Source organism: Uloborus diversus, chromosome 7 (genome assembly GCF_026930045.1).
Source record: "Uloborus diversus isolate 005 chromosome 7, Udiv.v.3.1, whole genome shotgun sequence".
In the NCBI taxonomy this organism is placed as follows: Eukaryota; Metazoa; Arthropoda; class Arachnida; order Araneae; family Uloboridae; genus Uloborus; species Uloborus diversus.
Window position 1 is genome coordinate 124,206,795 of NC_072737.1, and position 22,524 is coordinate 124,229,318.

The following is a 22,524-nucleotide window of genomic DNA, read 5'->3' on the forward strand; positions in this document are numbered from 1 at the left end:
GAGAGCGAATCAACATCGCGGCGGAGAAGATGAAGACCCGATACGACACAAGGTTTACTGGACATGAATTCAACGAAGGCGAAAAGGTTTGGTTATGGAATCCCATCCGACGGAAAGGTCTGTCACCCAAATTGCAGTCGCATTGGGATGGACCCTACAAAGTCCTTAACCGACTAAATGACGTCGTAGTGAGGATCCAAAAATCACCTAATGCAAAACCTAGGGTTGTACATTATGATCGGTTAGCCCCATACTATGGCCATAGTTCATGAGTATTGCGTAAACAACCATAGTTGATAACATAAAAGTTGTAGATAATTTTTTTGCTTTTAATGTTTAGTAATATTTCTTGTTATTATTGTGTTTCCTATGTATCTGTTAGTTATTAATTAATGTGAATATTTGTAAACTTTGATAGAAGTTCGACACCCTTTCTGGGGATTGTACTGCCCGGGACGTGCAGTCCTTAGGAAGGGGGCAATGTTACAAATTCTGTAAATAGTAATTATTGTAGGAACGTAACCTGTAAATAGTTTCCCGTAATGAATATACAACCCCTTTTTCATATGGCTAAAGTATACGACCCCTATTTCCTTTTTGTTCATTGATAAAATTTGATAACGGTCTACTACTTTACAGAAGCGTGTGGAATATTTGAGAAATTTCTTTTCGGTGTATTTAAGCCGTTAGCGATGGATAAACAGTTAGTTTCGATTGAGGATTTCGAACTGAGAGTGTGTATTTGCTCTGTTTATAGCGAGGCATTTCGCTGTGTTGTTTTCGTATTTGGAAGTAAATACGTGTGTAAACGTTGAGTTTACGGTGTTGTGTGATATTTGCTTAATTGCTGATGAATAATTTAGCAGTTGTTGAAGATCTTTCCTGTACATAGTGTAAATAAATTTCCTGTGTTTTTATTAAGAACTGTGTCTTCATTTCAAGAAAGTGGAAGTCGCACCGAATCCGTTACAATATCTTTTTCTATGATCATAAGTAAGTCCAAATTCAAAATTTACAGACCTTAAAAATGTCAAAAAAAATTTTTTTTTTCAGATGCATCAAATGAATTTCGTACACTTAGCTTCAAGAATGAAAACAAATTCGTCAGACATTATTTTTATGCGTCATTCATAATCAGTGACAGAGCAATATGTTAGCATCAAAAAATTTCCGCATGAAAAGTTGCACCCCCCTCCCCATCTAAAAAAAAGTTTCTTTCGTAGCTACAACACTGGTGCAATACGTGACACGGATTCGTCAGCATTTTTTTCTTTTTTTTACAGCATCAATGTTCAGAGACGGAGCAATATGTTAGCATCATACAAGTCCACGCAGTTAAGTAAATTAATTTTTGGTATACATACTTGACAACTAAAAACCAGTATATTTCAGTGATGATATGTCGACATGCTTAAGAAATTCACAAAATTATTTTACAAAAAGACTTTTTTTTTCGAAAAACCGACAACGATAAAATTCGAAAGCTTTTAAAAGCTATAAGAAAACTGAAGTCAAAACTAATTTTTGGAAGCATTAATTAATCCAAAACACACACCATTACATCATTATAACTAAATTTCTGAAGTATTCAACACTCAGAAAAAGCATTCAGTTATCACAAAGCATTTATACAACAGAATGACAGTATGCTTCTACGACATAACGTAAAGCGTGTCTTCCATTCGTCAGAGTTGACCCATGTAACTTGGGACCTTTGCCTCAGCGTTTCTTAAGGCAATGATTGGGCATGCCCCTTGGGCATGCCCCCCCCCCCCTTTCCCCCCGGGCTGTGCCACTGATGAACAGAATACTTCCACGAGTTAATCTGAATGTGCTAAAAGGTGAATAAAACCTAAATGTGACAAATATTTATTTATATAAAGAAATAAAAATAAATAAGAAATAAAATTAGATATTTTTAATATTAGTGATTTATTATTTTTCTTTTCATTTTTTTGATGATTTTTTTTTTAAATTGATAATTAGTAGTACCTATTACTATTATTTTCAATGTGTTTCTAACACCATAAAGAAACTAAAACCTTCACTAAAAATTACAATGAATACATCCTCGAGCACTAACATTATCTTGACACTCACTACACTCAAAAACAGCACTCCGCGTTTCGACTGTTTCAGGAACAACGCAAGAAAATTGCTCAATAGTCGAGATTCTTCATGAATACGCTTCGTTTTATCTTATCACATCAATTCAAACTTTGATACTAAAATGAAACACAATTCTTAAATTTCGTAATCAAGATGGCACATTTTTAACAAAGAAAGATACGAGTACAATAAAATTTCCAAGTATCAAAATACGTACTGCTCAGCTCAGGAAAACAATTATACGGTACCGTAGTGAGCAGCCCAGTTGCAAGTTCGTGTGTATCATCTTTTGGGCCAAAATGAGGGATCTGGGGCAAATTTTCCGAAATATGTCTCTCCAAAATGCAGCTTTAAGCTATCTTTGATTACTCAACGGAAGCCCATACCCCTTCCCCCTTTCTGAATCTGTATCTTTTTTTTTCTTAACCTTCCCCGATTCAATGTACTGGAAAAATACCCCTTTGCATTACCCCCCCCCCCCCCCGGAGAACTTTGAAATGACAGGGTTGTTGAAGATGAAGTAAAATGCAACAAAAATATTTCACATTGTTTTACAAATGCATTTTTTTTTTTTTTTTACTTATTTGTAGAGACGTACCGAGTAGCACTTTGGCCGAGTAGCCGAGTACCGAGTACTCGGCCTTTCACTACTCGACCGAGTACCGAGTTACCGAGTACTCGGCCTTTCACGACTCGGCCGAGTTACCAAGTACCAATTATGTTTTAAGAAGAACCACTGACACACATGTGATGAATTTTGAACTTATTGGAATAGTAGTATAGACCTCCTTGTCCATATAATAGTTTTTAAAACTAAATTCCTGCTTAAGTTTAATTACGCATTATATAAACAATTTTGTTTGTGTCAAAAATTTTACCAAAAAAATTATTCTTAAAATTAAAAATAAATAAAAGGTATGATTAATCAAGTTGAAATTAAAACAAATTACACTAAAATCCCTCTAATGCGGACACTAATAGGACAATTTTTTTTGTCCCCAGGACAGGGGTTTAATAATGTTATTTGCATTGGAACTGGGGAATTAAAAATTGTCCACATAAGAGGGGTGTCCGTTAGGAGGGGTTTCAATGTATACCAATCAATTATAGTTCTAGTCCGCCAAACATAAATATTTTTTAAAAGCAGATAAAACAAATGTGCAGGAACACTGCAGACACAGATTTCTGCCCCCCCCCCTCCCCCCAGTTACAAGGAACGTCTTTTTCAGTGCATAACATGTGAGCTAAAGAATGTAAAGACATTCGACAAAAAAATCCGACTTTTGTCGGACGCCTTTAAATCCACGAGCTCCCATTTTGTGCATTGAAAAAGGAATTCTTTGTAACGGCAAAACACGTGCCTGCAGTGTTCCTGCACTGTGCTTTTAACGTTGTTTTATTTACTTTAATTTTTTAAGCAAAGGTATTTTTATATTTTTTATAACTAATTTTGGTTTGTAGCAAAAAACCATTTTTAATATAAAAATTCCATATTTTCTATACTTACATTTTTTGCATAATTTTTAATAAACAAGTTTTATTAACTTTGGGGACATTAAAATAAAGATTTATTCCATTGAAGCATTACAAACTTCATTATTCTCAAAATTTAAATTTGACTTATAAATTTTAATTGTAAATGATTGCAGAATATAATGCTTGCTCTTTTTTTTTATATAAATTTTAGTATCTGTCTTGGACAATATTCAATTTTTTGCAACTACTCGGTATTGGCCGAGTATCTGATCAGAATTTGGCCGAGTACCGAGTACTCGGCAAATTGGCCGAGTTAGCCGAGTACCGAGTAGTAGCCGAGTACTCTGTACGTCTCTACTTCTTTGTGCCACATTTCATCATCAATAATCTTGTCAATCACGATGCAGCCTTAAAACTTAATGCTCTTTAAAACAGGGGTTCTCAATCTTTCAAGCTCTGCGTTCCTGTTTGAACTCGGGTATGCGGTCACGCCCCCTCCCTTCCATACGATCAGTACAAGTAGTACCAGGGTTGGCCGAATTGGACCCAATTGGGTTGGACCCAATGGGTTTTTTTTTTTTGAAAAAAACCCATTTAAAAAAACCCATTATTTAACCCACTTTTGGGTTTTTTTAAATTTTCTAAGAAGTTTTTTAAAAAATTAAATTATTTAAATACTTTCACAATTTAAACTTCTTTTTTATTTGTTCTTTACCAGAGACAATGAACATGAAAAATGAATTTTGAACTTTAATAGTATTTCTTAACTCTTAACGGCATTTGAAAATACTTCAAAGATTTTAAATAAATGTAATTAACTTTTTTCTTTAACTGGTCAATAAATAACTCAAATTATATTGACCAAGTCCTGTCACATCTGATTTTCTCAATAATTGTAGATTGTACAGAGGAAACTAATCCAGTTAAAAGGCTTTCATGTGAATTATTTTCTGCTAACCAACACGTCACAAAACATTGAAAAATAAACACAAGGTGTATTTTTTGAAATAAACAGATTTTTCAAACGGTCGACAGAAAACAGAACAGGTACAGTATTTTCATTATCTTACGAAAAAATGTAATATTTCTTACTCTGTACACAGAAATAGAAAAACAGGCAACATTAAATTCAAAGAAATGTCTTGATTAAGCAGGAATTCAGTAAAAAGGGATTTAAACTACTTGAGCTTCTACAGTAGTTTTGTATAACAAAATGAAATACAATAAAGTAAAATGCAAAAAAAAAAAAATGTAGTCATTAAAAACGAACAATAGATTTTATCACTCAAGAAGTAACTTTGCCTTAACTGTTGGTAATAATGAAAATTAAAAAATCTGAAACTTCACGATTCTTGGGTTTTTTTGTCTTTTATACTTTTCTTCAGAAAATGATGAGTTTTAACTAGTTTTCCAGCTTTTTTTACCCGAAGACAATTTTTGCACTTTGTCCATATACTTACGCTACAATATGCTACAAGTACCACACATTGTATGCTACAAGTACCACAAAAAAAAAACACATTTCTTTTTTAAAAAAACCCCAACTTTAGTTGGGTTTTTGGGTTTTATTTAAAAAAACCCAAAAAACCCTGGGTTCATGGGCTTTTTAAATAAAAAAAAACCCGGGTTTTTGCCAACCCTGAATAGTACAATCGAAATTTGAAGCTAAAGTTGCCAGGGTAGCGAAATTAAAACTGGTTAATAAGTGAAAATACAGATAATTTCAGGTTACTACACAACTTTAATTTTGAGCATATAATTATAAGTAAATATCAAATTAAAAAACAAAACAAATGCATTGGGAATCATCTGGATCCAAATGAGGACGAAGTACCAATACCCGGGTGAGGCTGGCACGATATACCCAGCCACACCTCACGAAATTTCGGATAAAATAGCTTTCAACGGTCATGTTTGCAATAGTCATCGCAAACACATTTGATTGAAGCACATTTCACAGATCGGTTGACTGTTCCGGAGCATGATTAGCAAGTGTATCAAAGTCGATTTTAAAAGCATCCCTTTTCTCAACTTAAACTCGCAACTATCTGAACCAATATCGCGAAACTAGTAGCTAATTTCATTTTTCAATGCCCGCGATAGATGCTCCTATAATTTATTTATAGGAGATTTTTTTTCGCAGGATCAAGGAAGTTATTCGGTCCCGGAAAAGATGAAAAGATAGACTTTGAACTTTGAAAAAAGTACAAAAAAGAGTGGTTATGCCAAGATTATTTACATGTGGCCCCAAAACAGGGTAATTTACTGTTAGTTGGTTTTTTAATTTTAAACAATCCCCCCCCCCCCCCGAGTTGAAAACCGCTGCTTTAAACAGAGCTAGATCTAGGTAATAACTTCCGAGGGGCGCAAATTCACTATGTGTAGGGGGGGGGGGGGCGCTGAAACTCGATATAAAAACTTGAAGGAAGATGGATAAAGGCGGCAGTTTTAAGATATCCCCGGCCCGGAAAAATTGAAGATCCGGCCCCTGTATTTACTTACATTGTAGTCAGGTTGCACTGAAAATGCAATGTGAAAGGTTGGGCACGCTTTCAGGGGTTACAGATTCAATTTAAAATTAAATAACAGCCATCCATTTACTTAATCTTACTAATATTATATATGCGAAAGTGTCTGTATGGGTGTATGGATGTATGGATGGATGTTTGTTACTCTTTCACGCAAAAACTACTGAACGGATTTTGATGAAACTTTACAATAATATAGCTTATGCATCAGAATAACACATAGGGTAGTTTTCGTCCCGTTATGGGGGGCAAAACCCCTTAGGGGGGCAATAAAACACAATTTTTGTATAAATTCTCTAATATTGGGATGAAAAAATGCTTGCACATATTTACATTATATGTCCATCGAAAGCTCTGATTTTTCTGCTGAAGATGGCACCTGTTCGAAATTTCTAAGTAGAATAAAAAACGAGTTATGAGCTTTTTAGATCCACGTTCGAAGGCTTTCCTCAACTCAATACAGTATTTAGTGTATCATCTCAACTTCCTGTCGATAGCGACAATTGTTGTATTGTTGACTTTCTTTGCTTTTCGTGATTGTTCAAGGCTTTTCTCAAGTCAAATCTTGAAGTAAGATTTTTGCACAAGATTGGCAAATAATACATGATTTGGCTGATGATTTTCCATTTAAACGGAACTTTAATGTAATTAATGATTTTTATTATTATTTATGCTGATTGAACACTTACTCATTATCCAAACAACCAGCAGATCGCCAAAATTTTTGCAGAAAGATTTCCGTAGCTGATGCATTTGGCAGTTTTTTCAACGTTGCTGTTTTTGAAGCCGAAGACTACGTCATAATGTTTCTCAACTTTCACCATGTAAACAAAATATCGCCAACCAAAGAATTTTCAAAAGACTTTTTTTACTGTGTTAAATAATCCAGCAACTAAATTAGGCAAATCCATAAACAGCCCAAAAACTTCCATTAATTTTCCTTTTTGCACAATTTCAAACAATCACCAAATTTAATTACTTATTTTGGTAACATTTCGGATGAAACTGTTTAGCGCCATTTTATAGTGACCAAAAATATCTCAGCATCTGGCGACGATATCTCTGTAACGAAAATTAATATCATATCGTTTTACAAAGTAAGGAAAGAATGGGGGAGCATCATCGAAGGTACCCCGAAACGAATTTCGCAAATTCGGTAAAATCGCACCAAGAGCCACAATGATTAAAATTTTCCGAAATAACTAAAGCAAGTATAAGGGGATTACGAGCGCAGCTACTTTTTATTAATCACTTCGTACTTCATTAGCCATACAGAGAAGGTTTTAGACTCCATGTTAAAAAAAAAGTATCAACAGATTAATCTTTTTAAACATGAGAAGATTAATTTCATGTTTTTTAAATTTGTATATGCTTAAATATAGTGCTTTCGTTTCTAAATCAATACTACTTTGTTCTTTATACTTATTGCTATTTTAGTTTTATGGGTAAGGAAGAAACTCGATTTTTAATCACGTCAAAAAGATGTGTTTTAAATTCTTTCACTTAAAACAAAAAACAAAAGCAAGTAACGATTTTTTCTAATAATTATTACTGACCCAGGCAACGCCGGGTATTTTTGCTAGTTTATTATAATATCTTACCTTCGGACTGCTGCGCTAGCAGCCCTTGCGTTTCGGTCGGACCACCTTTGTGCGGAGCCATTATTAAAAAGAGACACAGTCTTAGCACAGCCGATGCAACAAAAGAGCATCATAAACGCAATCCACACACTAAATACACCACAGATCTCCACATAGAACGTCGAAAGAAGGGAAGTATTCCAATCCAATTGCCACTATCAAATGCAGAAATCTACGAGACTTATGGATAGATAATGCAAATTCCAGCAATGAATCACACAGATAATCTTTCTCAATGAATCAATCCACACAAAGAAGTCCAGTTGGATTTTACGGGTTCAAAAATTGAGCGGACAAAAGATTAATCACAGCTGGTCGTAAAGCAAACTTGAGCTCATTATGTCTACTCAAACCAACTGGCTGAGTGGTGGAAAAAAAGGGGAGACGATAACATGTATTGCGTATGTAAAGCGCTCAGGAAATCGAATGCCGAATTGCGAACTCTGTGAAAGCAATTACCGCTCTATTTGTTATCGAAATCGAGAAAGATACCAGATACTTCAAAATAACTCTTATCATTGTTGATTAAGAAACCAAGTGCAACAGAAATAAGTTTTTTTTCTTCCCCTCCTCTTACAAATGTAAAATTCGATTTTTACAAACCCAATTTTCTTTTTTTTTTTTTTCTTTGTGAGGGGCCGGGGATTTAAACACATCATGCAAGATTAAACAGCTTTATTTTTACAAGATGATATCCTAAACAACAATTTCAGACTTAAAATTTATGGACGATCTAACCTTAACCCCTTGAACACGCACACGTTTCTCTTTTTGCTGTTTTCATCTGTTCTCTCCAATAATAAGGCCTTGTAACTTGTCCACCCTACCCAAAATAATGCAAGGTTCCCCGAAAAATTCTAAAATGAATTTCCCCGACCTTCCATGACTTTCTCTCACCAATTGAAATTTCCCTGAAAAACTCAGGAGCGTGAACAGGGGGGGGAGAGAAGGGACACCTGTTGGTCCGTGCCCGGGCCTGAAGGGAGCCCAATATTTTAAATCAGGGGTGAAATATAGGGGTAATCAATACGAAGGGGGAAGGGCAGAAAAGTCATTGTGACGTGTCCCAAAATTTCTAGGCAAGCCCGTGATCGACTACGATATGATTTCATCAACTTTTTTTCTGAAATGGTCTCCACTATCCCCATAGTCGTCCATATCTCACAATTTAATTTTTTACAGGGTAATTTTTTTCTTTTTTTATCAGTTACAAATAATTCATTGAATGACAATAATTGGAGAAAAGGATTTCTTTTTTTTAAGATACGACAGTACCCAGATTTAGCATTTATAAATTAAAAACAATCATGGTAGTATTCCAGCTCTAACATACTGACATGCACTACGAAATTGTTGAATTCTAATGAAGTTATTTCCTTCGTAAAATAGATATTTTTTACTTCGATGACAACACGCAATACTATTTTTTGATTTCATTGCATGCATCGAGAGAGATTCTCCTACAAATAACAATGAAATACTGCTGTTGCAAAGCACCAAGTATTTTATCTTTAGTAAATCTAGTTTGCATTCAACCGATGATCATAAACTTTGAAAGACCTTGTGATGAAAAATCGGTAAGGTTTAGTAAGCTTGAGGATCAAGTAGAAAAAAATGAAGTCGACAGAAGTTTTTGAAATATGGCAAAAAGTTAGTAGCCATTGTTAAGAAAACTGCTCATGAAGTCCCCCACCCAACGAACCCTAGTTTTACTTAGCGGGAGAAAACGACTCTTCTGGCGTACATGAGCGTAATTTATCAAAGTTCTTGGAAACCTTAAAAAGGTAGATAGCTTGACGCAATTTAGGTGAGCATTTAAAGTGAGATAAGCTACAATAGAGGTTATGATCACCGTTCACGAGTGCACGTGTTCGGTACTAGTGCGTACAGGTTTGAATTGCGAGTATGACATTGATAAGACCTCACAGACGCGCTTTCTTTTGAAATTCAACCTAAAGTTAATAAGATGTTCGGTTTTTTTTATTTCCATTATTTATTTATTTAACTACCTGCATTGCCCGTCTTCGCCCGGTCTTCATTGAAAATAAAAATTGTGTCAACTGACGTATATTCAGCAATCAGGCTGAACTTAAAAAAAAAAAAGCATCATGCAAAATTTCCCTTAAAAACAATGACGACAGATATTGAAAAACTTTTAAGAAATTCAATCGAGAAAGATAGATTCAAAAAGCGTAACCATGGAAACACAAAATAAAATAAGTTTGAGGAATTAAAATGCGAAAGAAAATGGTTAACAATTTGAACAGATATGAGATTTTTTGAACTTGACTTAAAAATGCTTATAACTTTTTTCCTTTGGAGATAGAAGTTCAGTTTTTCGACCAAAGGTCGAGATGGATCTGGAGTAAAAAAGGTCGCTCTTTCCAATGCTGTCAAAAAGAAATCTGTGGGACCATTCTTTCATCTTTTATTGATAGATATAATAAAGAAAGTAGTGCCTAAATTTCAGCTAAACGTAAAAGAATTCGAAGTAAAAACGCTAATAACTCCCGCCGTAATTAAGTTAGAGCGTTGAAACAAATTGCGTAGAACGCGGAAAATTCTACCCTTTCCAACGATATGTTATGTTACTATGTGCAAGTAATGTTTCACCCACATATTTGAGAATTTATGTGAAAATTGGGCTTAAATTGGAATAAAAAAAGAACTATTCATCGATTATTTTTTCCAAACCGGTATGCAAACCTTTGCAGGACTTAAAGAAACAAATTACGAAAATTTCAGAGAAATCGGCCGAGTAGTTCTCGAGTTTTAAGGGTTCAAACACACAGACGCTATTTGGAGATTTCATTTTATACTACGTAGAGATTACTTTTAAGTCATATTTTGATAGAATACTGTAACCGCTGCATATTAGAGCATGGGAATCGCGAGGATTCCCGTTAGAGAGGGGCAAGCATAGGCGCACGCAACAAGCTAGTGGTTTTTAATGCCCCCCCCCCCCCTCCAACTGCGGACCTCTAAAATTGCTTGAAATTCTATATAGTCCTGCTCTCCCCTTAAAAATACATTTTTTGCTATTTTTGCCAGATGAGGGCAGAAAAAGCGGTTCACGTGACTACCCTCTGAAATCTGTCGAAATTGAAGTAACTTGAAATTATCTTTGGTGATATTTGGAAAGAGCGTGGGAGTCGGAGGTTCTCTTCTAGGGAAGGGTAACTACCCCTCCCTGCCCCCTTTGACTAATACACCCATACATTAGAGTCACATTAGTTCCGTGGAAAATTGATTCAATAATGAAAGAGGAAGATTCGTATTTTTGTTTCTTTTCAGAATAGCCGATAAATTACGCAGGAAACAACAATGTATCTGTTGAGTTCAAATTTTGATCTGTTTCAAGGTTAAACAGGCGCTGCCGATTTCAATATAAGTTTGTAAAATGTTTCTGATAGTGACCCATTGCTAAAATTATGTTTTTTAGTTGGTTAAGTTATTATGTAGTCTTACGTTGTTATGTTTCTATAGTTGTCTTCTCGTGTTGCTTTTTTAGCACTTCAACAACCAGGGGGGCCTACGAGGTGTGGATGCATTAGGGCGTTGACATTTTTAAGGCGGGAGGGATCTTTTTTCCTTCTGGGGGGCTTTCGATACTTATGAATGCTCCGTTGTATATAAGGGGGTGCCCCATCGCGTTTGGGTAAAGACGTAACCTTGAATAGTATGTTTTTTCTGAAAGCAAATTAGGTGAACTAAACCAGCGTTTTAAAAATTGCTTAAGCGAGAGTGGTAAGGAATATGAATGCTTTATTTCAAAAGTAAATTAAAAAAAAGTATATAATACATTTAATTGATTAATGAATATTTCTTTCATTCGAAGAAAATATTTGTGTAAGTTTTGTTGTTGCTTAACAGATCTTTCATTGCTTCGAAGAATTCTGGTGTTTCATATGTTGGCTCATAAAATTAAGCATGCGCAGACGTATTCGTTTCGTACGCACGTGAACAGTTGTAAATATGAATGCTCAACTTATTTTGTTTAAGTGTTTGGATATAAAAGTTGTGGGTGTGAGGCAGTGAGAAACAATGAAATGGAGTGGACTTTTTAAAGTTTTGAGGTGCTAATTTTGAACCGTAAGTAGACTTGCAAATTGTAAAAGATTTTTTTTACTTCCTTTTTGTCCTTTCAGGACCGAAAACAAAATTGAAAGAAGTTTTCTAATCTTACCAATCACTATAAATATCGAAAATATGCTGCATAAAGAATATATGTAATGCAACCCCCCCCCCCTCCATATGGGAATTCGAAACGAAAAGCATTTCGTTTCATGTATGTCAGAACCTCAAACCTCCAAAAACCAAGACATTTTTATGAGAGATTACAAAACAGATAAAAGCGTTTAAAGCGACATAAAAAAAAAGATAACGCTTCGGTATCATTTGCAATGAAGTGTTATATCTGTGCCAATATTTACTTTACAATACATATTATTCTTATTATGGATGAAAGGTGCTGCGCTTTTTTTCACTTGAAGGTACAGAACTAGTTCCATGTCATTAGCCCAGTAGCAGAATTCTTTTCAGTAGGCTTCGACAAGGATTAAACAACCCAAAAAGTCTCCATGATAAATCAGCATAAGGTTAGTCCTAACACTTATATTACACAGGGCAACCGTCATTTTAGTGCCGGAGTATTTGGAACTGATTTCATACTAATTTGGTGAGCTGAATTCAAATATGACATACGTTTTCTCCAATCTCCAGAAGATCAATTTTCTAAGAAATTACATTTTAGTGAAATTGACGTGACACCGGTTTCAATTAAATCCATAGACAAAATAAGGTTACAAGCAACGGTAAAAAAAAATAGCAACCTAGCTAAGAACACTCTCGATCAACTCTCCTTTCGAACAATATTTTTTTTTTTTTTTCAAAATCGGTCCTTCCGTTTAGGCGCTAAAGTGCCACAGACAGGTACACAGACACGTCAAACTTATAACCCCAATTGTATTGTGTGTCGGGGGTTAAAAAGAGGAAAGGATCAAATTAAGGCCCCTATAACTAGAGTCGAAGCATCATCCATTTTTCAAAATAAAATATTTTCAACAATAAAAATCGTGCGATCTGCAAAGACATTTCTCACTTGAGAACAAAAATTTATAGATTTGAAAGGCAGGCTTTTTTCCTTTTGCCAAATTTAAATGGTTATTTTCTTCATACATGTTATCACATGTCGTTAAAGCCTTCATGTATGATAATTATTTTTCAAATTTCATTCTCCATTAAGGAGAAAAATTAATGAATTACGCTAACATGAAATAAAGATGAAAGGAAGTGAAAACACGCCTAGTGCGGAAATCTTTCACTCTCTCTTTTGATCCAAAATAGCGGATAGATTGGCTTGAGTAAATGTAGAGGGTCCTAGACCAAATAGGCTTAAAAGCTTCAAAATAAAATGGAAAACTGACGCACGGGTAGAAGCTGGAGTAAGTGCTTCTCAAGAATCCCTGCGAAAGGTGTCGCCCGTAGCAGTTTCTACTACCGAGGTTGAAAAAGACTAAAAGAATTTGCAATTCGAAGCTAATTTTGCTGTTTCCATTGCATATATATTGATCACCTTGAATTCATTAGTCTAAGTTATGTGGCGAAATGTTTAAATGGGAAAAAAAGCATTTTCATTTCAGCAAACGTCACATTAAAGTTTACCTTCAAGGTACCAAAATCGATTGTGCTAAAACGCATTCATTCTTATAAAACTTCGTGTTTCGTTAAAAAAGTACCTTTTATCCCCAACTTTCAATCTGTATGTGAAAAAAAAAATACATTGAAATTACACGCACACATTACATTTTCGTAACTGAAAGTAAATACCACAGCCTAATAATTCTTTCTGTTCCATTCAAACCGGAATCACTTTCCATCCATGATTTACGTACGAATACGCCTCTTGTTTACCAAACACCCCATTTCCAGCATTTAATAGACCAGCATTGTTTGTATAAACACGTGTTAAAAAAACAACGTACTGCATCTTTCCGCCACCCTTATCAAGCATCGTTAATTTCTTTCCCGATCCAATTTAGATGGTCTTTTCATAAAGGAGCACACAGTAGCAATACCTCTGGCGTTAGAATTCCAAAACGCACAAAACATGCATTGCTCTAGCTCGTTACGTTCTTGCGAACAGGTGGAAAAAAGCCAAAAGATAATTCAGCAGTGTCATGACTATTTTTTTTTTTTTAATATTATGGATAACTGGGAAATAAATAAATCCATATATATAGTTTAAAACAATACTAATGACAAACATTTGACTTTAAAAAAAAGCAAGAAATCCATTGATTTTTGCGCTGTGAAATTTTAATCTATTTTGTCATTTCTTATCTTTTTCTCATTTCTTGCCTTGAAACAACATTCTCGCCAATCTTTTGAAGATCAAACTAAATTGCAATTGTTTGTTAAAAGGAGGAAAGGGCATTTTATGGGTGCACCCACTCAAAAACAAAAGGGAAAAACAAGCTTATGATGGAATTAATTTATCACGATCCGTGTACTGCTTGTATTGCTTGTATTAACCACGTGTGCGGGGGGAGGGAAGACCACCTTAGATCATTGAGACATAGTTATGGCAAGTGGGAGTGGTTGTTGACGCAGGAATCTTCGCTGGGGAAAGTGCTGGGTATCACGTGACTGCGACCTTTTATGGAAGACGTTTCGCCAGAGCTACACAAATTTCTGTATAGTTGTCGATTTTAATTTTTTTTTCCTTCTGGCTGAAATGTTTTGCACATTTTTTTAAATTTCTACAGTAAATTGTTGAGTTATACCGATTTAAAACTGGCTCTAAAAGTTGCGCTCATTGAGAAATTGAGTTAGTATTCCACGCCGGAATCGAAGCACTTAACCACGTAGTACACGGCAGCGAAATTATTTGATGAATGGGAGGGCTCGTGTATCTCTCAATGGTCTAAGGAAACCACATGGCGAGGGGGGGGGGGGGGGCGTGACCTCATGTCAGTGTTCAAAGAGGCGCGCAGAGCCTAAAAGAAAAAAAAACTTATGTTTTAAGACTGATCGCAGAGTACACTGCAAAAATCTTTGCCAATATTGTGGCAAGAAAGACCAAAATATTCAGATTTTACATCAATAATAATTTTTGCTAGTTTTCTTTTTTTTTCTTTCTTTTTTTCAAATTTTTAGATGTGCCACTATTTTTGTCGTTGAGCGGTAAACATAAATTTTATACCATTGAGGTTCACTTCTGGATACTGTCTGGACACAGGTGCTCATATCAAAGGCACGCATATGGGGGAGTGCAAGTAGGTTCTCAAGCCCCCCCCCCCCCTTTAGAAATTAGAACTTCCTTGCTTTTAGTACTTTTTCTTTGCAAAAATGTAAAAACATTTCTTCTGCAGTCGTTAACAAATAAATTAAAAATGCCATATTTTAATAACTCTAATCTGCAACCATGGGGAAAATATCTGAGCCCCTCCCCCCCTTACAATTTTGCATATGGGCGTCCTTGGCTCATACCCTACGTCCATAAGCATTACCTATTTTACAAATCAAAATTCAAATACGGCATAACAACACATTTTTCATTACGCTAGCATTTTAAGTTCACTCCAAAAATAAATACAATACTTAATATGAAATGAAAAATCGATATTTGCACAGCTTTCAAAACTGGTTCTTCCATTTTTACGCAAGGTTACTGAAACTGTTCAACTAAACCTAATATCAAATCAAAAGCAGCTGTTAACTCACAATCGGTAGCCACAATAGCATTTCGCTCCTGCAAACAATGGAAATCGAAAATTCATTGAATTTCTTTGCCTCATTCAAAAGCTCCTTCAATTTCAAAAATTCATTTCTTATGAAATACTTGTGTCTGATTATTCACTGAAAAGTAGCCGATCACTAAAATTTATGAGTCTTCTCAAAATGTAGATAAGTTAAGCAGTTCGCAGACGCATGAACAAAGTAGCTGTGCGCAAAGAACAACCAAAGTCGCATTTTCAGATGTCCTGCGAAGCTGATCTATGTGGGCCGTTGGTATGTTCAATGCTACAAATCGGAAAATGTTATTTTGAAACTTTCTAAAACAACCAATCATCTTCATTTAGTATCACGAATGATTGTTGCAAATTTGACGTCAAACAGTCAGGAATTCGCTTCCAAAAAAACAATTGGAAATTTTGCATCAATAAAAAAGGCATGTAAGTACGCAAACAACAATATTCTTGATTTGTGATTTTTTTTTTCTTTCCGTTTCGAATTTCTCCATTGTTATATAAAAAGATTAAAATGTATTTTAATTTTTTTTGTGTTCTGGTCCGCGAGATTCATCTCAGTATAAGGTACGGCCAGCGAGGAAAAAAAAAAAGGATGGGCACCACTGAACTTTTGAAAACTCGGGATTTTTTCTGGAGTTGTCAAGATTATCACAATATCAGTAGAGTAAATCACAAGCAGGTTTCATTCGAACGTTAACACATATTTAAGGCAAAACCTAGTACGTAATAACATGATGCGTTAATTACAATCTAGTTTAAACCATTTCGTATATCGCACTCCAAGAAGAACGCTGTCACATCTTCAAAAACAGCAAATTTTAAAACAGGGTAAAGAATTAAACTTAAAAAAAACAATTAGTTATGATATGATGGACTGCAATAATACGTCAGTTATGAACATTTTGCTTCACTTGTTTTCAATATGTTCTCAAAACAAATGTTTTTTCTTTTCTTTTTTATTTGTAAATCACGTCCTCGTGAACATCTCCAAGCATTCGGAGGGCTTCTTAAGCTGTGCCACTATTCTTCAAGGTGAGCGATGTGGTTAACAAGCTGATTTGTTTTAGTTAGTATACAAACCCAAGAGTATATTGATGGTTCTTAACTTATTTCTTGACATGGACATCATATCAGGCTACAAGGGTTATTTGCCACTAAGAGTACGAAACCTATGTGGCTAAGTAGCACAAAATTGAACACCCTTTGCACGTAAAATCCTTGTACACTTTTCCAAGGGAAGATACTATCAGATGTAAGCGAAATTCATTAACACTCATAGCTCACCATAAGAACTGCATTTAAATTACATATAAAGTAAAACCCCTCCTAACCGACACAACTCAAAGGCGGACACCCCTCTTATGCGGACAATTTTTAATTCCCCAGTTTCAATGCAAATGACATTATTAAACTCCTGTCCTGCGGACAAAAAAATTTGTCCCGTTAGTGTCCGCGCATTAGAGGGATTTTACTACAGTATAATACCCGATTTAACGATAATCAAGGGACAAAGCTGCCGTTAAACCAATGATATCATTAAATCGAAGAGCATAGTCAGTCAATTTAGTCAAATCCGGACCAGTGAAATATATTATTAAATTAAGGAAATCGTTAAATCGAGTATCGTTAAATAGAAGTTATACTAGACACACATAACAATGGACATTAGACTTGTTGTGACTAAAAAGCAATAAGTACATACCTTTACTGTCATTCAAGTCGGAAACACTTTCCGAAAATCCATGATTAACGTTCGAACCCGCTTCCTGTTCACCGCACACAATTCCAGCATTAACCAGATCAACATTATTTGCACACACACGCGTCAAAACAACGTCCGGCAACTTTTTGCCGCCCCTATGAAGCATCGTTAATTCCTTTACCCGATCCAATTTAGATAACCTTTTAATTTCGGAGCATACCATACACCAATACCACCTCCGCTAGAATCCCAAAACGCGCACAGCACGCACCAGCTCGTCTTCAACACATACAAATAGAGATCGAGCCAACAGGTGGGAAAAGAAGGGGGAACTGGCAGCTTTTATTGTTTTCATGCGAGTTAGCGCAGGAGCTTTTTATCTAATCTTCAAGAATTTTTTTGAAACAAAGGATTGAAGAAGAAAGAGGAACATCATTATTTCACCTGCGCTGTAAATATTACAGGGAAAGTAAAACTGCTGTAATTGTATTCGGAACACGGCGTCGATTACAATGACAGATGTGGGGAAGTGGCTCGGATGACATAAATAACACGGGTTGGCACAGAAAACAGCGAAAAGCGCTTGGTCGACGACACTATTGAACTATTTGCTAAAGCGGTTGAAAGAGGGAAACGGGTAAAATGAAAATTACCTCTGGGGAAAGTTGATGAACGGCATAACGAAATCTGGGGATGGACAAGGTTGTCAAACGATTCCCTATTCTGTGAACTAAGCTTCTAATTTTGGCAAAATATTTTGTGATATGAAATGGCAACATACGTCCGATTTTAAACTATCTGAATAATTATTTAAAGAAAACGACAGAAAACAATCTTTGAAATGTGGAAAATTTCGACATAACGAAAACCAGAGATGGACAAGGTTTTCAAATGACTCAACTTTGCTTCTAATTTTGGCCAAGTGTTTTGTGGCATAATACTTTTGTACGTACCTCCTATTTTAAATTAGCTTAAGAATCGTTTAAAGAAAACGACAGAAAACATTCTTTGAAATGTGGAAATTTTAGGCACAACGAAAACCAGAGATGGACAAGGTTTTCAAATGACTCAACTTAACTTCTAATTTTGCCAAAATACTTCATGGTATTGTAGTCTTAACTTTAGAACGTTCCGATTTTAAATTAGCAGAAAAAATGGTTTACAGAAAACAACGGAAAAAAATCTTTGAAACTTGGACAATTTAACAAATATGGACTCCTTATGAGCACTTTCAACAAGAATAACGTAACAGGTTGTAGTTCTATTTCCCAGAAAAGCGGGCACACGACAGCGCCACGTTACATTTCAAAACACGTAATAATCAAAATTCTTTTGCCTAAGAAATCACATATTTGTGTTGTCACATAGTGATTTTTTAGGCAAATATTCGGTTTCATTTTTATTAATTTTTTTATATTGCTTTTGAATAAAATATAGAATTGTCACATGTAGGACAAAGTGTATAGTTTTCTGTAGAATGCCCAGTTTGTTTTTTGAAACTAAAAAGTAACTAGTAGGAAAGTGATTTTAGTAGGTTTGTGATGAATAAATAACGATAGATATTTGCGCAGCTCAATGAGTACAGCTGTTGGTGTAAATTAGACAGAGAGCGGAGTTGATTTAAATTGTGTTTTGTTGTCGAAAAACTTAAATAAATAAAAATCAAAGATAGTTTGATTAAACGATCAATTGGATTTCGAAAAAGAAATTAAGACACTGATTTTTCCGACCGTATGATAGGGGTCTGTTCGGGACTTTTCACTGCATTTCTGTTTCTTATAAATTTTATTCGTTCTTATCTTAGCAAACGGCAATAATCATGCAAAACTGATGATTTATTTATTTGGGAAAGATTGATTTCATGCTAAACACTAATGTGTTGTAAGTGTAACGTGTTAACTGCATCAAAGTCGCCATTGCACAACATTTTAAAAATCGAAAAACCATCGGACGCACAAACTTCAATAAAAATTGCAAGCATGTGTTTTCCAACTACAATCAACCCAACTTTCAATACAAATGCGAGCTTATGGATAGAAGGACATCCGACAAAATTCACTTTAAAAAATTTAATACAAAATCCTCAACTTTTATTTTTCTTTTTTTGGAAGGAAGGAGTAGGGGCGGCGCACTGCATCATTGTTTTATTATCGAAAGAAAATAAATCTAACACAGAACGCATTAATATTTATCTGTTTGAAAAGGAACACCTTATTAGCTCTAGTAAAACATAAGTTTACAGTATACGAAGTTATTTCGCAAAAACCACACACAGACACAAAAAAAAAAAAAAAAAGGTTTTACTCAGAAAGAATTGCAGAACAACGGCACTACCTCACAAATGAAGATAAAAGCGACCATAGCTATTTTTATCTAGCGATAAAAGCTTAAGATTAGCGTGTGCGTCTTAAGCATGTTTTGTACTTAAATTTATCGCAAATTTATCAAATCAGTGGAATTCTATTGCACTTTATCAAATTTAATTCTATATCAACTTTTCTAGCATTTTCAGTCTCTAGTATGTTCACTGTCCACATAAGCACTTTTCTGCACGTGTAAGATAAATTCTATTTGAATATGAGGAGTTATTAAACAAGGGTGCCCCCCCCCCCAAGAGCCAGGGCGCACCCCCTTCCTCCAAAGCAAAAAAATACTGCTTAAAACAACCCCCCTAAAAATTTCAATGGCGCAGTCTGCGCCATGATCCACCTTCCCTGGTGGGCACCCCTGAATTAAAGATATGATGTACATTCGATTAAAATATCGTATGAAATCAGTCACTAAATTAACCAGTTTATTTATAATGGAAAATTTTCTAAACACAACAATATTTCATTCAATCTTTTCTGCGGGAATGAAATCTTTCAATCAGCTGCTATAAAATAAAATATCACGTAAAATTATTTGAGAAGAATTTTGATGTTTTAAATTTTAAATCGAAATTTTTAAAAAAGAAAAGGTGCAAGCAAATCAAATGCTTCATGCTCTTAAGTTAAAATGCCTCTAATCAAGATCAGACATAGTTGCACATGAACGGTTGTGCGAATTAGATACTGAAAAATAGACTGCCCAACAACGTGTAAGCTTTTTCATACGCTATATCAACATTATAAAATTTTCCGTTAATTAGAAACTAATAGCGAACACTTAATTCAATTTTAAAGGACACTTGATCTTTTTTTTTCCTTATTATTCTCCCTTTGTCTATCCTGTATCTCTTTCCTTTTTTTTTCCCTTTCTGTGACGAATTTTAATAGCAAAGAGAAATATTATCTGAACGAAAATAGTAACAAATTTAAATTATTTTCATTCACATTAATTTCTATTCATTGCTATAGTAAAACAACTTTTAAAGCTTTCTCAAAAATTTCGAAATGAATTTTCAAAAAATAATCAAGCATGGTAATTATTATTATTGGATTACATACTTTTTATGCTTCTCCAAAACATATTGCATACTTTTTAAATTTTATGCGATGGAGATTAGTAGGTATGCTACAAATTCGCTATACTGTTAAAATTCAAGCTTAATATTGTTCACCAACAAATTGGTTAAACCTAACAAAACTATGCTGCAACCATCTAATTGGTGATAAGTTCCACCAATGTAATGGTATTTTTACAAACTGGTGACCACCAAAAACTAGATTTCAATTATATTTCTAGATAAAACATAGTACTTGAGAGTGCAGTGCAGCTTCTTTTGCAATAGAAGTAGCCTAACAGAGAAAACACATTTACATGAAAAGATTTTTTTACTTCCTTTTACAAAAAAGGAAGTATTGTATTCGCGAAAAAATTTTCACTCAAAAATCGCCCTTAATTTCCATTTTGCTCACCCCCAAATGAATGTTGAGTTTTTTTTTCGATTCGACCACATGCGGAAAAGTGCCTCAGAATGTATAGACACGCGAAATATCCATTTTGACCATCACCGAGGTAATTACAACGACTTTTCTCGTGACGTCTGTATGTATGTGCGTATGTGTATGTGCGTATGTGCGTATGTATCTCGCATAACTCAAAAATGGTATGTCCTAGAAAGTTGAAATTTGGTACATAGACTCGTAGTGGGGTCTAGTTGTGCACCTCCCCTTTTGGTTGCTTTCGGATGTTCCTAAGGGGGTCTTTTGCACCTTTTTGGGGGAAATCATTGTTAATATCAATGCAAACTTAAGTGGTGTTATAATTTGGTAAACACTTGGTGACGTATCGCCAAGCTTTTGGTCGCCAAGTTTTTTCGCCAACTTGGCGACGATTTTTTTTTTTTTTTTTTTTTTGTGCTTCTTATAAATTAATTGTTCTCCTGCCAAATATACCTAGCCATTCCTGATTTGTTATTTTATAAGAATGAGATTAAAAAAACATATATTCAGCTCAGTGGTGACTCTTTTTTACTTCCTTTTACAAAAAAGGAAGTATTGTATTCGCGAAAAAATGTTCACTCAAAAATCGGCCTTAATTTCCATTTTGCTCACCCCCAAATGAATGCTGAGTTTTTGTTTTCGACCCGACCACACGTACATATGTACCTAAGAACGTATAGACGCTCGAAATATCCATTTTGAAGTTTCCCGAGTTAATTACAACGAGTTTTCTCGTGACGTCTGTATGTACGTATGTGCGTATGTATGTCGCATAACTCAAGAGCGTAATGTCCTAGAAAGTTGAAATTTGGTACGTAGACTCCTAGTGAGGTTTAGTTGTGCACCTCCTTTTTTGGTTGCATTCGGGTGTTTCTAACGGGGACTTTTGCCCCTTTTTGGGGGGAATTCATTGTTAATTTCGATGCAAACTCAAGTGGTGTTACAATTTGGCGGACACTTGGCGATATATCGCCAGTCTTTTGGTAGCCGTTTTGTTGCCAATTTTTTCGCCAACTTGGCGACAAATTTGGCTATTTTTTTTAAAATCTGGTTTTAATGTAGCCATTGTTGGTGATATTTAGAGAGTTAGAGAGAGAATCACATTAAAATTGCAATAATAGAGAAATAACATTAAATTGGTGTAAAAGGAAGTCATGTGATGCACACATCAGCTCGTTTTTTTTAATAATTTTATCGCCGCGTAAAATCCGATACAAACACAGTATTTTTACATCACTATTTCAATAAACAGTTAAATGTATGATGTCAGCTTTTCATCCTGGCTTTCTATGCAGTTTTTAATGTAGAATTTTCACCATTGGGGAGAATTATCTCCATAAAGAGGGAAGTTTTTTCCCACAATTTCCAAGTCCCTCCCCTCCCCACTTTTTTCAAAAAAAAAAAAAAAGTGTGACGAAATAATTACAACGGGAATGAAACTCATAATTA

The 22,524-nt window shown here is 34.9% G+C and overlaps 1 protein-coding gene across 1 annotated transcript in view; it reads right to left on the minus strand.

The window, feature by feature from the left end:
* The window catches only part of LOC129226172 (polyamine-transporting ATPase 13A3-like), a 124,093-nt gene extending 115,721 nt beyond the window's left edge, over positions 1–8,372 (minus strand). Inside the window, exon 1 of the mRNA XM_054860773.1 lies at positions 7,715–8,372. Coding sequence (XP_054716748.1) covers positions 7,715–7,775 — 61 coding nt within the window. The 5' untranslated portion in view covers positions 7,776–8,372. The remainder of the gene's footprint in view (positions 1–7,714) is intronic.
* Between the last annotated feature and the right edge of the window lie 14,152 nt (positions 8,373–22,524).